Source organism: Tarenaya hassleriana, unplaced genomic scaffold, assembly GCF_000463585.1.
Source record: "Tarenaya hassleriana unplaced genomic scaffold, ASM46358v1 Cleome22, whole genome shotgun sequence".
Lineage (NCBI taxonomy): Eukaryota > Viridiplantae > Streptophyta > Magnoliopsida > Brassicales > Cleomaceae > Tarenaya > Tarenaya hassleriana.
The window spans coordinates 1,290,272-1,303,633 of record NW_010965541.1 but is presented as its reverse complement, the minus strand read 5'-3'; the positions used below and the strand labels follow the sequence as shown (position 1 = coordinate 1,303,633).

The window sequence follows — 13,362 nt, the reverse complement described above, 5'->3', positions numbered from 1 at the left end:
TATGGACTGTATGTGTAGATACACGTATGTATGTGACATCACTCTTTCGTCAACAGCGAACTACTCCTCCATTATTACAAGTCTCATATCTATCTATATAGGAGAAGAGAGGATCTTACAACTCACAAAAGGAAAAAAAATGGAGGGTTTGATGTTTGAAGCGATCAAAAGCATTTGCTTGATAGCGATGGTGAGCGTAATAGGATTAGGGTTTCGTCTGTACGGCGGAGCAGTGGCGGAGCAGCGGAGGGCACGGCGGAGATTGGAGAGGCAAGGCGTGAGGGGACCTTCTCCGGCGATTTTCCACGGCAACGCGGCGGAGATGAAGAGAATTCAGTCGGAGAACATCGTCTCCACGACTCATTCCGACATCATCGGACACGACTATACTTCTTCCATCTTTCCTTACTTCGAACACTGGCGAAAACAATACGGTCGGTTTCTCTCTTGATTTCATCTCGTACGTACGCAAATTGTTACTAGGAGTTCGCTATTAGATTTATAAGTTGATTATAAAATAAATGCACGTATATATGAATTTTTGAAGAAAGCGATTATAGGTATTTAATAATCAAGGATCACTAAATTTATTCCATCTTCTCTTCCTATGGGGGATTACTGGTATATATCTGAAATGATATTCGGTATTTAATTTGTATGTCGTCTACACATACATAATGCATATACATATAATTACGTATACGTATGTGTACGTGTATAGAAGTGTACATGGTGTTACTTTGATTTTCTCTTGTACATAGAAACAGGGTGTTAATTTAGGTCAGCTTTATAAACAGATTAGCTGATGCAACAATAGTTTATTAGGTCAGCTTTCCGAAATAAAATAAGTTTTAATTAAACGGCCCAACAAAATGATAAAACAAGTTGTACTTGGTATATAAAAAGGATAAAATACACGAAGTTGTCATAATTATTGGACCCGCAAATATATAATAATTTGCTAATTTATTAGGTATACCGTTCAATTATGGTCATAGTTTATTAAAGTTTCTAAAGTACAAAAATAGTGGTTGCTTGCTGGGTTAGAGATCCGAATGTTTCTAATACTAAATATGTTATGAGACGTCAAACGACACATCAATAATTCAAGACATTAATCAAGATAAGATAGTTTGTCCAAATGCATATAATAGGCTAGATGTTTCTCTCTCCTTTTCTCCTTTGGTTGGTGGCAATTGATGAATATGTTGTCCTCTCTCTCTCTCTCTCTATATATATATATATGTACATATATATATATATAAGGTCGTTATGAAGAGGACCATTTTCAATTGAAGTTCGATTAGACATGTTCGCAGAACATTCGCCGAGGGTCGTATTCTACTGTATCCAGCACCATATGCATTATTTCAACGGTTGGTCAAAGACCGCCTTCGAATCAACAAGCATCATGTCTTCATGATATACATACATGATACATACATACATACATATATATATATATATATATATACGATTATTTATTCCGACGTCATTCATTCTATTTCGACGGTTACAGATTCCATCATATTTAAGCTGCCACTATTTGCTGTTCGTTTTATGAGTTTTGGGATTACGTACATAATTTACTAAATAAGTTTATATCGTGTGAATATATATGTATATACGAATTAGGGAGGGTGTACACGTACTCGACGGGGTTGAGACAGCACTTGTACATGAACGACCCGGAGCTAGTGAAGGAGCTTAACGTCACCAACACGTTGAGTCTCGGTAAGGTCTCCTACGTCGCCGAGAAACTTAGGCCTATATTGGGTCGAGGCGTTATCACCTCCAATGGACCTCACTGGGCATATCAACGCCGCATCATTGCCCCCGAGTTCTTCATGAACAAAGTCAAGGTATACACACACAAATACATATATATATATATAACGTATGCAAATCCGATATTAGGGTTTTATATGATCGTGTTTTGGGTTTGGCGTGAAGGGAATGGTGGGGTTGATAGTGGAATCGACAATGCCGATGCTGAAGAGATGGGAGGAGACGATGATGGTCGCAAGCGAGGGCATGTGGAGTGAGATAAGAGTCGACGAGGAGCTTAGAGAAGTTTCAGCCGATGTGATCTCGAGGGCTTGTTTCGGAACTTCTTTCGCAAGGGGCAAAGAGATTTTCTCAAAGCTCAGGTCTCTCCAGAAGGCTGTCACTCGAAAAGGCATCCTCTTCGGTCTCGACGGTTTCAGGTAGGCAGGCTTGGGCAAACGGTTCGGTTATTTGAAAACCGAACCGAGTTCAACCGATTTATATATGAACCGAATGGAATCGATTAAAATTAAATAAATAACCGTTTGGTTATAAATTTTTGAAATCCAAAATAACCGGATCTGAATTAACCATAGATCGAATCATCCGAATAACCTTTTGCTTGTCCGTGTCTCACCGGTTAACATGCAATATGTGTATCTATATAGAAATTAGCATAATCAGGTATTGTTTTATAATTATGGTTTTTACATATAAAGTGAGGTTTTTAAATTTTTTCATCAATAATGTTTCAAAATTTGTTTCATCTGCTATCATAACCAAACCGAACTAATTAAAATTAAATAATTATTTGGTTATAAATTTTTAAAATCGGAAAATAAACGAATCCGAATTAATCATAACTAAACTTACCTGTTCGTCCACTCCTAGTTTCAGGTGATATATATATATATAAAAAAAAAAGAAGATGACAAGTTTTTATCAAATGCGTGTTTGTATACACATTCTATACATAATATAACGCAATTTGTTGCAGTGACATGGCAGTGTTTGGAAGCAAGAAATCCAAGGAACTGGGGAAAAGAGTGGAGTCTTTGATATGGGAGACTGTGCAGAGGAGAGAGAAAGAACACGTGCATGAAAAGGATCTCATGCAACTGATACTCGAAGGCGCGTGCGGTGAAGCGGGGGACACGACCGGAAACGAGATCTCTTACAAGAGTTTCGTAGTGGACAACTGCAAGAACATCTACTTCGCCGGCCATGAAACCACCGCAGTCGCCGCGTCTTGGTGCCTCATGCTTCTCGCTCTAAACCCTAACTGGCAGAATCTTATAAGAGAGGAGGTGTTCCGTACATGTGAGAATGGTATCCCTGATGCAGAATCCATCGCCCATCTCAAAACGGTATGTGTATATGCTCAAAATCTATATATTCGTGCATGCACTGCAATATTTTATGTTTTTTCATGAATAGTACATGCCTGCTTCATATGGACCGTTTTCATACCCGCATATTATTGCATCTCTACTATATATATAAAGATCCGCATGAAGCAAATGCCTATATATATATATATATGCATTGCCCATCTCAAAAAATCTATGTAGGCGTACATCTATGTTTTCATGAATAGTCCTGCTTGCTTCATATATATGGACAGTCTCATGACCACCTTGCATCTCTACCATATATATGGATTTGATTCATAAAGCATGTGAATATGTGATGACGTGATAACATAATTCTTCAAACATGTTTCAAATTATACAACAGTAGACTTTATTATATATAATGATATATTATGTTGCAATAATTAAACAGGTGACGATGGTGATACAAGAAACGTTAAGGCTGTATCCACCGGCAGCGTTTGTATCAAGAGAGGCTTTAGCGGACACACGACTGGGAAGCCTCGTCGTACCAAAGGGAGTGTGCATCTGGACACTGATCCCGACTCTTCACCGAGATCCCGAGATATGGGGAGACGATGCAAACGAGTTTAGACCCGAGAGGTTTCAAGAAGGCGTCTCTAGAGCGTGTAAACACCCTCATGCCTTCGCCCCTTTCGGCCTCGGGACAAGGCTTTGTTTGGGCAAGAACCTAGGAATGGTTGAACTCAAAGTTCTTATATCACTTCTTGTCTCGAGGTTTAGCTTCACTCTCTCTCCTTCTTATCGACATTCTCCCGTGTTTCGAATGCTCGTTGAACCACAGCACGGCGTTCTCCTCCGGGTTAGTCGGCCGAATCCTAACCTAGGAAGTTAAATCAAGTTACACAAAAAAAAAAAAAAAAAACTCTTTGGTACTACAACTTTGATATATATTAAGGTATTTTATTTTTCAATTATGAATAGCTAGGTTTTTTTGTACGAAAAAAGTTGTAAGTTGTGTGGCGTGTGGTGAAATATAGGAACTCTATTATGAAGCTGTAAAATAATTGGCGGTTTCCATTTATAAGAAAATTTTGTATTTTGTATCAAAACTCTCAATGTTTTCATTATTACACTTCACAATGTTCTCATGTTATGTTAACATACCGAGAATGACATATATCGAATTAAACTTGGACGCAAATTTTCAACACACGACTCCCGATTAATGTTTTTACTATTGATTAATTAATTCCCAATTACATGTTTACTATTTGTGAATTATTGAAATATATATATTTGATGTTAATATTGAGTTTCTATTTATATTTTAAAAATGTTAAAATTGAAATAAATATAAATATAACATTTTACAACATTAAGGTTTTTGTATATGAAACTTCGATCCTTAACAAACTTTGCATGAATTATTGTGGGGAGTAAATTTTCTAATACCTAATGGATATATGGACAATGTGTTTTGTCAAAATTGGTGTACGTACGTAGCAAGGGGTGGCCATTTTCGGGTTCGGTTATTTCGATTATAAAAAAATCATACCCAAACGGTTATATAGATTTAATCGGTTCGGTTCAGTTCGGTTTCGATTCGGTTTTTGCATAATAAAATTATGACCAAACGGTTATATTTTCCGGTTCATTCGGTTCGGTTTTAGATCGGTTCGGTTTGGTTATGATATATTTTGAAAAAAAAAATTATTAATCCTACATAAACTTCAAAATATCTATTCAAATAAATGCACAAAATAATTAATCATGTAATAAAATTATAACAAAATCTAAAAACTTCAATAATTAGGATAAAAGTTAAAAACATTACATTTTATGGTTTATTGGGCGAAATATATAAGGTTAAAAGTGAAGTATAAAAAAATAATACTAATAATAATGAGGGTAAAAATTAAAATATTAAAAAAACTCAATAACCGTTCGGTTAACCGCGGTTATTCGGTTATTAACCGAACCGAACCGAACCCGAACGGTTATTCAACGTTGTGTGTTTTTAAGCAAGTTAACTTCCTCAACCGTTCGGTTATTAAGCAAATAACCGAACCGAACCGAACCGCTGTTAGTCGGTTCGGTTCGGTTCGGTTATTCGGTTAAAATGGCCACCCCTACGTAGCACAGTATGCCCATTGTGTGTTTTTTTTGTTAAAGGTAAATCTTATAAATATAAATGTTTTAACGGTACATCTTATAAATATAAATGTTTTACGATAGGGAAGACTCAATTACAGATAGCAAAGTTCATAATACTATGGAACCAAATGAAACTCAATAGTTATACTAAAGCAGTCCTTTGCTCTTGCGAGCTTTTCCGACTAGTGTGAAATCTGTAGGATCAAAGAAGACTATGTTAACACAAGAGCGAAGATTATAATGAGAATCTTAAGCTGTAGCAACGGTGGAGGAACGAGCGCGTAGAATTCGTTGCGCTTTTACCACTAATTTTTCATCCGAATAGAAACAGAATTTTTGATAATGATGGATAGTGAGTGTGGTAGAAACTAAGTCGGTGGATGTAGGCGGAGTTGGTTGGTTGTCTTCAACAAATTCTTCCGAATTAGACATGTATTCCACCTGCTAAGAAGTATGAGATGATGATAGCGGAACCTGAGTTTGGGGAATTTGGGTGGAGGAAAGGTCTTCTTATGTTATATGCGTATCATAATAAATTGTATGTTTTATACTACTATATATGATCATAATGGAAAATAAAAAAAAAAATTGAATTTTAAAACGACATAATCCCCTAAACTCATAATTACATAAAAAAGATATGAATTTATAATAATGCCAATGCAAACTAACGTCGTTTCATGGTATTAATTTGGAACATTGAAGAATATATATGTGGAAAATTTTTAATTAGGGACTTTTTTATATATCACATGCACTTAGATTTCCGTGTTTTTTTTTATGAGATTTTTTTCTATTTATAAAAACGGTACATCACAATGATAAATTAATTGACAGAGAAAAATTAATAGGTGGTGTTGTGCGCGCTGAACCAGGCCTCATAGGTCACCACCACCAATAGAAGTGGGCCTATATTGGGCTGGGTCGTTATGAAATATATTGGGCCTAATGGGCCCATCAGAGCATCATCGCCCCCGAGTTATTCGGGAACAAAGTCGAGGTCGGTCGATATGTGATGTATTAACAAAAGAATGGAAGCCTATATATATATATAGATACAGTACATGAGAACTGTATCTAGTGTATATGTCACTAGTGTTTTTCTATAAAAAAAAATTTATTTACCCTTTTTTATAGAACTGTATTTACGTGATATTTTTTATATACAAAAAAGTTGTATCTGAATGATTTCGCGTGTATTTTAAAAAATAAAATAAAAAATAAATATAAGATAATGTGGGTGGAAACATGATTTTCCTCTTTTTATAAAGTTTGGCCAACCAAACCAACACATCCTCTAATTAAATAAAAAAAAAGTAAATGAAAAATAGAAAAGAAAGGTGCGTGTGAACATCTGACACTGATTCTCTGCCAAGACTGCCATTGAGAGAGAGAGAGAGAGAGAGAGAGAGAGAGAGAGAGAGAGAGAGAGAGAGAGAGAGCAAAACGTTGGATTTAAAAATTGAAGTGTAAAAGAGATAAGAGGAGGAAGAAGAAGAAGATGGGAGATTAGATGCTCCTTCGCTTATCTCATTGGTCCCCTCCCTCCTTTAGTTGACCCTTTTTTTTCCCCACCTTATTATAAAACTTATAATTCATTTCATTTTTTTATATCCTATAGTTTTTTGCAAATTGGGTCCTATTAAATCCATTTCATTTCATTTCATTTCATTTTTTGAACATTTGAAAAATCATGAGGCTTTAATATTTAGGATTGAACGAAATGTCACCTTGTACAAATTCCATTATCCAAAAAGTAGCTACATAATGTTTTGAAGTTAAATTACTGGAATTCAAAATTAATGTAAACAATTAAAAAATCAAATTATTAATTTTTTTGAAATAAATATTTTTTAAATAAAACCGAACCATACCAAGATCAATATCATATATAAAATTAAATAGATGCAATTACTTAAAACAAATAAAAAAACTCGAATACAAATCTGAATCTCAATTCCATTTTTTTTGAGGTGGGCACAAAAATGATTTTCTTTTTTTGGGTATTATTTGACATATACATACATATATATATATATATATATGGATGAAACTGGTGATGCCTTGAGTGACATAATACCATAAATAGATGGAAAATCCATATGGAATATTCCTTTTTATCTTTTGGGCTTGGGTTGTGACCCACCCACCATTTCATATTTAAGAATACCATACCATGTATCTTGAGGAAGTTTCCATATATATTTTACTCAAACCCTTATTTAGTATTTGGTATCTATATATCTTTACTCGTGATTAATTATGTGGATAATTTCACAAAATATTTATTTCTTTTTTTTGTTTACTATATCTTTCTTAAATCCCCAATAATATTAAACTTCTATTACTATAAACGATTTAAATATCTATAAAAAATATTGTAGAGCACGAAATTAGAACTAAATTCAAACCATGTTTGTGAATTCGGAAAGGATCTAAAAATGGAGTTTTTTTTTTTTGGAAACTTTGGATGTTGATCCTATAATCTTTTTTTGGTGGGAAGAGAGATGCTACGACCCCTAAATTTGACAATATCATTTCCATTTTTGTTATATATATATATATATATATATGGAAGTGCTTTTCTATATAAAATTACTCCGTGGTGCGACTTGTATAGTTAGGGATAGAATTATAAACATGTAAACAAACCAAATATATCTCATAAGTTTGGAAATATAGACACCTTTCAAAGTAAAAATGATAAATAACATTTTTTAGTCTATCTATGATATGCATCTTTTTTTTATTTTAATTTATTTTAAGCGCATCAATTATGTTAAATGTAATTCAAATTATTGATATTCTACAAGAATCATATAAAATAATATATCTGTTTTTGTACCTATCTGAAAAATGGTGTTGTCTTAAACACAATTTTATAGTTATTTGAATTTATTCTCCTAATCGTAGGTTTTGTATTTTCTAATTTTAGTATATCATTATATGGTTTTCTTTCCTTTATCATTTTTAACAATCGGCGTGATTATTTTGAATGAGTCATATTTTTGAGTCGTAAGTGATTTATTAATGCATAGATTATGGATCTCTCGTTTGTAAAAAAGTTGTATTTTTTACATTTTATTTTATCATATTGTGTCTAAATAAATATGAAAAAATGACTAGACAGACATTGGAATCGGCGAGAATATTATTAAATAATTCGGAATTTTTCAAGAATGCGTACCATACCAGATAATGTAAATTATTTCCATTTCTTTTTTTTGGATATAATTATTTCCATTTCTTTAAAATATACAACAGAAGCGTTATTTTACAGTTGTCCATGTCCGAAAACACGCATACGTATTGGATACGTATAGCAATACTGATTATATATATATATAATCCAGTCATCGGCTTTATCTTCTTCTTCTTCTTCTCCTCCTCTCTCTCTCTCTCTCTTCAATTCCCAATCGAAACTAAAAAAAATTCATTTTTAGAGAAAAAAAACTTATCTCTTTCTCTCCATCTACGTCGTGTGCCTTGGCGATGGAAACCGTTTGAGCACCGGAGTTCTTATCGAGTACCGATTCAGATTTCGGGCGCTTGATGAGACCGAAACCCAGAAGAGAACGCGGACGACGAAGAAGAAGAGGACAAGGGTAAACAAAAGAACCCGTGATTTCTTCGGACGAATCTGTGTGTTCCTCTCTTTGGTCCTGTTGTCTTGTTTGTGTATTCTCCCTCGGTTTTGATCTGGAGATCAGAAAATGGAGGTGATGATGGGACCCACTTTCTCCATCGATGTCTCCGCCTCGGCCGAGTTCGTCAGAGATCGCGGCCTTCTTCCACCGCCGCATCCCCTGCCGGAGATGGCATCTGCCGCCGACACCGGCGGGTCTTCTCTGACCGATGTTCCGGTTCGACCCGGAAGCGGGATATGGTCGGGGCAGACGGCGGAGTACTCGTCGGAGAGTTCATCGTCGATCGGATCGCCGGGGGACAGCGAGGATGACGACGACAGTGGAGAAGACGACACCGTTTCGTCAAAGGAACGTCTTCAAGGATTGGGCTCTTTGAGCTCTCTCGACGATTCTCTCCCCATCAAGTGAGGAAGTTCATCTTTGTTCATTTTTTTTATCCTGCAACGTTTTCACGATTTCCGCCATTAATCACCACAACTTGTGGTTTCACATCCATAAGAAGGCACCGAGCTTTTGCCTGTTTGGTAGAAATCGATCTACTTTGCCATTGTTTTTGGGGCGAAAAGTCCATGGGCTGATGCGATTTATGACGCAGGAGAGGGCTATCGAATCATTACAAAGGGAAATCGAAATCGTTCGGGAATCTGGGGGAGATAAGCAGCGTGAAAGAAGTGGAGAAGCAAGAGAATCCACTGAACAAGAGACGAAGGTTACAGATCTGCAACAAATGGTCGAGGAGATCGTTCTACGCATGGCAGAACCCTAAATCCATGCCTCTTTTGCCGGTAAACGAGGATGAAGAAGAAGATCTGAAATCCGGGATAGACGAAGCGAAATCGTCCAGCGACGAAGAGGGTCCGAGAAAATCATCGTTTAAGAGCACCAGAGGTCTCAAATCACGGAGCTGTTTTGCTCTCTCAGATCTGCAGGAGGAGGAAGATGACGACGACGATGATGAATAAAATAATTCCATGATGATGATGATTTTCTTGTCCATAGTTTTTTTTTTGTTTTAATTCGTCGCTCCAATTTTCATGTTTTTTTTTTCTCTATATTGAAAATTTTATTTTGTCTACCAAGAAAAAAGAGAACAACACTAGTGTATGTCCTTTTCCATGGCTTATCTGTTTTCTTATCATATATTTTTTTTTTTCATTTTTTTAGGTTTTTATTTCGCAACATTATCGGTTTTCTTTTTACTTATTAAAATTTAAAAAATTAGAAAACAATATTAGTGTGAATTAATAGGTACGTCCCACCTTCCTTCTTATCTACCTCGTATAAAAGACATTTATACCCCTTATCCTCTTCGGCTTCCGGTTTTTACAAATCACTCCCCATATTTTTATATCTTCACGGTGTCGCCACGTGGAAAAAAATAATTACACTCCATCACTATTTACTAATATTGTGTGTCAACCATAATTTCGTTGTTTTTAACGTACATTCTTTTATAGTGTGGATAATTTTGTTTTAATGAAATTAACAACGATATGGTTGCATTATACAATTTGGTGTTAATGAAATTTACCCCTCTCGGCATGTTTTGACAAATTTCGTTCATTTACATAAGCGCCGCCGTAAGTTTTGATTAGTTACCGAAGTGCATTGTTATTATTATATTTTTTTTTTCCCACAATTGCAATTTTAGTAGAATAAATAACACCACTTGCCTTCGTGTTGGCTGGTTATGGTGACAAAACCATCAACCATGCTCTAAAAGTTACCAAATTGATTATTATAAAATTAAAACAATTGTTAAGAGTTAATAGAATTATGCTTATATAATATAATTTAAATAAAAGTCAATTGATACACGAGAATTGAGAGAATTTAAATAATCAAGCTAATTGAGACAAGGAAATTGAGCTTACCCATTTGAATTAATTTTAAAAAACAATTAAAATTTATAGAATATAGAAACAATAATGAATCTATTAAACTACAAGGATTAAGTCTAGTTACATTTAAATGTTTTTTTTTTAATTGAGCCCACCAATTGTATGGTGTGCAGTGCACCATTCATAATCTCAATCCTTGAATGAGCGCTAGTGTGGTGTGATTACACACAATCTCATAAAGAAAGAAAGAAATAATAAAATACCATGAATTTAATTTTCGAGTTTGTACCATAATAGTTTTGTTTTTTTAATTCTTGATAAGATAGCCCTTGTTGTTCTGAAAAGCCATTTTTTAATTTTAAATTGAATTTCAGTTAACTATATTGTTTTTGTACTGCAATGATTAAAAAATAGGTTTTAAAACAAATAACAAATTACAAAGTTTTGTTTTCTCAAATACCTTTGAAATCCAATCTGATATATCCGATTGTACTATATTATTTTCTTAAGTGATTTCGTATAATTTATTATCTCCACTTGTTCTATAGTTTAATTATATACACACACACAACGAAGTTGCCTTTTTGACGTGGAGATTTGACTAGCATTTAAAAATAAATTTCTACATCGATTACTGTTAAATATATATATATATATATATATATCAAACGCGATATAAATATTTAAAATACGTACAAATAAGCCAACAGGTGTTGACATGCAGTGAAATTAAAGAACACGTAGGAAAAATTTGGGATTCTTCACACTTCTTTCTAGGTTCTTCAGGTTGTGCGCCACGTGTTTATCATGCAAGTTCCACCTTTCTGAAATTTGGTCATTGTTGGGCCGAATACAGGCTCATATTAATTTTAATTGGGCCGGTCATTGGCCCATTTAGGGTCCATTACGATGATCTTGTCGAGCGTGTAAAGAGTCCAGGATACCTGTGTATCAAAATGGCGTGCGCCGTCTCCGGAGGAGCGATTCGATTCCCATCCCGTCTTCTTCATCGCCTCTCGCACCCGGTGCTGCCAAGTAGGATTCGTCGTTCTACGATCTGGTTTCGGAATCGCCGGCGAATCTCGACGACGTGGTCGATGAATCCGGTCGGTGGAGGAATTGATTCTGGCGAAAAGGCCTCCCGGAGCGATGGAGCTGCGGCGGCGGCAGAAAATGTGGACGACGTTCTGGTGCAGTACGTGGTTCTCCGGAGAGATCTGATCGATTCGTGGCCGTTGGGGAGCGTGCTTACGCAGGGATGCCACGCTTCGGTGGCTGCGATATGGTCGCACAAGGACGATCCAAACACGGTCCAGTATTGTGATCCACAAAACATTGATTCGATGCACAAGGTAGTAGGAGAAACCCTAATTAAGTACTTTGCTGATTTTTGAATTATGCGGTGAAAATGGTGGCGAAATGATGTTTTGAATAGGTGACTTTGGAGGTGAAAGGGGAGACGCAGATGATGAACTTGTCGGAGAAGTTGAAATCCGGAGGAATCGCTCATAAGCTCTGGATCGAGCAGCCGGAGAACATTGCGACGTGCATCGCCACAAAGCCTTACCCTAAATCTCAAGTCTCTTCGTTCTTCAAGAAGCTGAAGCTTTGCAAGTGATTTTCTGAATCCCCATTGTTAAAAAACTCCACTCTTTCATCTCTTTCGCCACAACACCTTTTTTTTTAATCAGATTCTAATCTGTGCAAGTGATTTGTGTTCCAATTCACCATTGCCACAGCCACAGCTCTTTTCTCTCATTCGATCACTAAGCTGCTGGATCAGATTTTCAAATCGTGATTCCTGGTCGACAGTTCCAAACTTATACACAAACCTCAAGTGATAATTCCAAAAACCCTTGGTATCTCTATCAGCAATCAGATCCACACAAACAGCGAGAGAAACCCAAAAGAGAAAACACAATCCTACACCCTTAACATATATACAAACGGCAAGCCAGAAAGTCAGAGCACCGGGAACAGAACCCGAATCAAAGCACAGCATCAAATCAAACAGCACTTGTTTGTTTGTTGGTCCTAGACTTGGGGATCGGTTTCAGTAACGGACGACGAGACGTCTGCCGCAGATGGAGCAGATATGGCGTCGCTTGGATTTGAAGTATAGAGGGACGAAGCAGAGCCTCCACTGTGTTTCCACGTCCACCGCCTGAACCGCCCCCGGAGCCTCGTGCCGACCGATCACTCTCTCGTCCTCGTCGCACACGAACACCAAACACATCCTTCCGGATTCCTTTCAACTCTCCTCTTCTCCTTCTTCCAATTTTGTTAAAACTCTTTATATGGATGATGTGTTCCTGAGATTTTGGAGTGTCTCTAGAGGGTTTTAGCTTTGAAGCAAATGCTTAGCGGGTAAGATACGGAGATATAGTTTGACCGAATTTTTCGGGCTTAATCTTACTTTTAGTTTTTGGTTCGGCGAATATTTGTCCATTTTGCTTTAATTTTTTTTTATTATAATCAATTGATGCCTAGTTTAACATAAAAATTGGATATAGTTTTTTATACCAAAAAATATAAATTCGAAAATGATGGAATCCGAGGTGAGTCGTGTATTTTTCTATTTGGAAGTCATCTCAAAACCGTGTTGAATCTGATTCC

General features: G+C 36.0%; 4 protein-coding genes across 5 annotated transcripts; 3 read left to right on the top strand and 1 right to left on the bottom strand.

Moving 5' to 3' along the window:
- Nucleotides 1-4,114, top strand: LOC104814975 (cytochrome P450 714A1-like). 2 transcript variants are annotated; one of them, XM_010543239.1, is made up of 5 exons: nt 1-434; nt 1,636-1,862; nt 1,954-2,207; nt 2,765-3,134; nt 3,553-4,114. In XM_010543239.1, the coding sequence occupies exons 1-5, from the start codon at nt 2-4 to the stop codon at nt 3,994-3,996; spliced, it is 1,728 nt and encodes a 575-aa protein (XP_010541541.1). In that variant the 5' UTR covers nt 1; the 3' UTR covers nt 3,997-4,114. The 2 variants fall into 2 exon arrangements, with proteins under 2 accessions (XP_010541541.1, XP_010541542.1); XM_010543240.2 differs by lacking the exon at nt 1-434 and adding an exon at nt 457-1,376.
- A 4,537-nt stretch (nt 4,115-8,651) lies between these two features.
- LOC104814974 lies at nt 8,652-9,911 on the top strand. The gene is made up of 2 exons (XM_010543238.1): nt 8,652-9,309; nt 9,501-9,911. The coding sequence occupies exons 1-2, from the start codon at nt 8,972-8,974 to the stop codon at nt 9,865-9,867; spliced, it is 705 nt and encodes a 234-aa protein (XP_010541540.1). The 5' UTR covers nt 8,652-8,971; the 3' UTR covers nt 9,868-9,911.
- A 1,586-nt stretch (nt 9,912-11,497) lies between these two features.
- Nucleotides 11,498-12,538, top strand: LOC104814973 (putative peptidyl-tRNA hydrolase PTRHD1). Its single transcript, XM_010543236.2, has 2 exons — nt 11,498-12,098; nt 12,182-12,538. The coding sequence occupies exons 1-2, from the start codon at nt 11,703-11,705 to the stop codon at nt 12,362-12,364; spliced, it is 579 nt and encodes a 192-aa protein (XP_010541538.1). The 5' UTR covers nt 11,498-11,702; the 3' UTR covers nt 12,365-12,538.
- A 22-nt stretch (nt 12,539-12,560) lies between these two features.
- On the bottom strand, nt 12,561-13,207 carry LOC109116734. The gene has a single exon (XM_019202685.1). It carries the CDS (start codon nt 12,980-12,982, stop codon nt 12,800-12,802), a length of 183 nt encoding a protein of 60 aa, XP_019058230.1. The 5' UTR covers nt 12,983-13,207; the 3' UTR covers nt 12,561-12,799.
- Between the last annotated feature and the right edge of the window lie 155 nt (nt 13,208-13,362).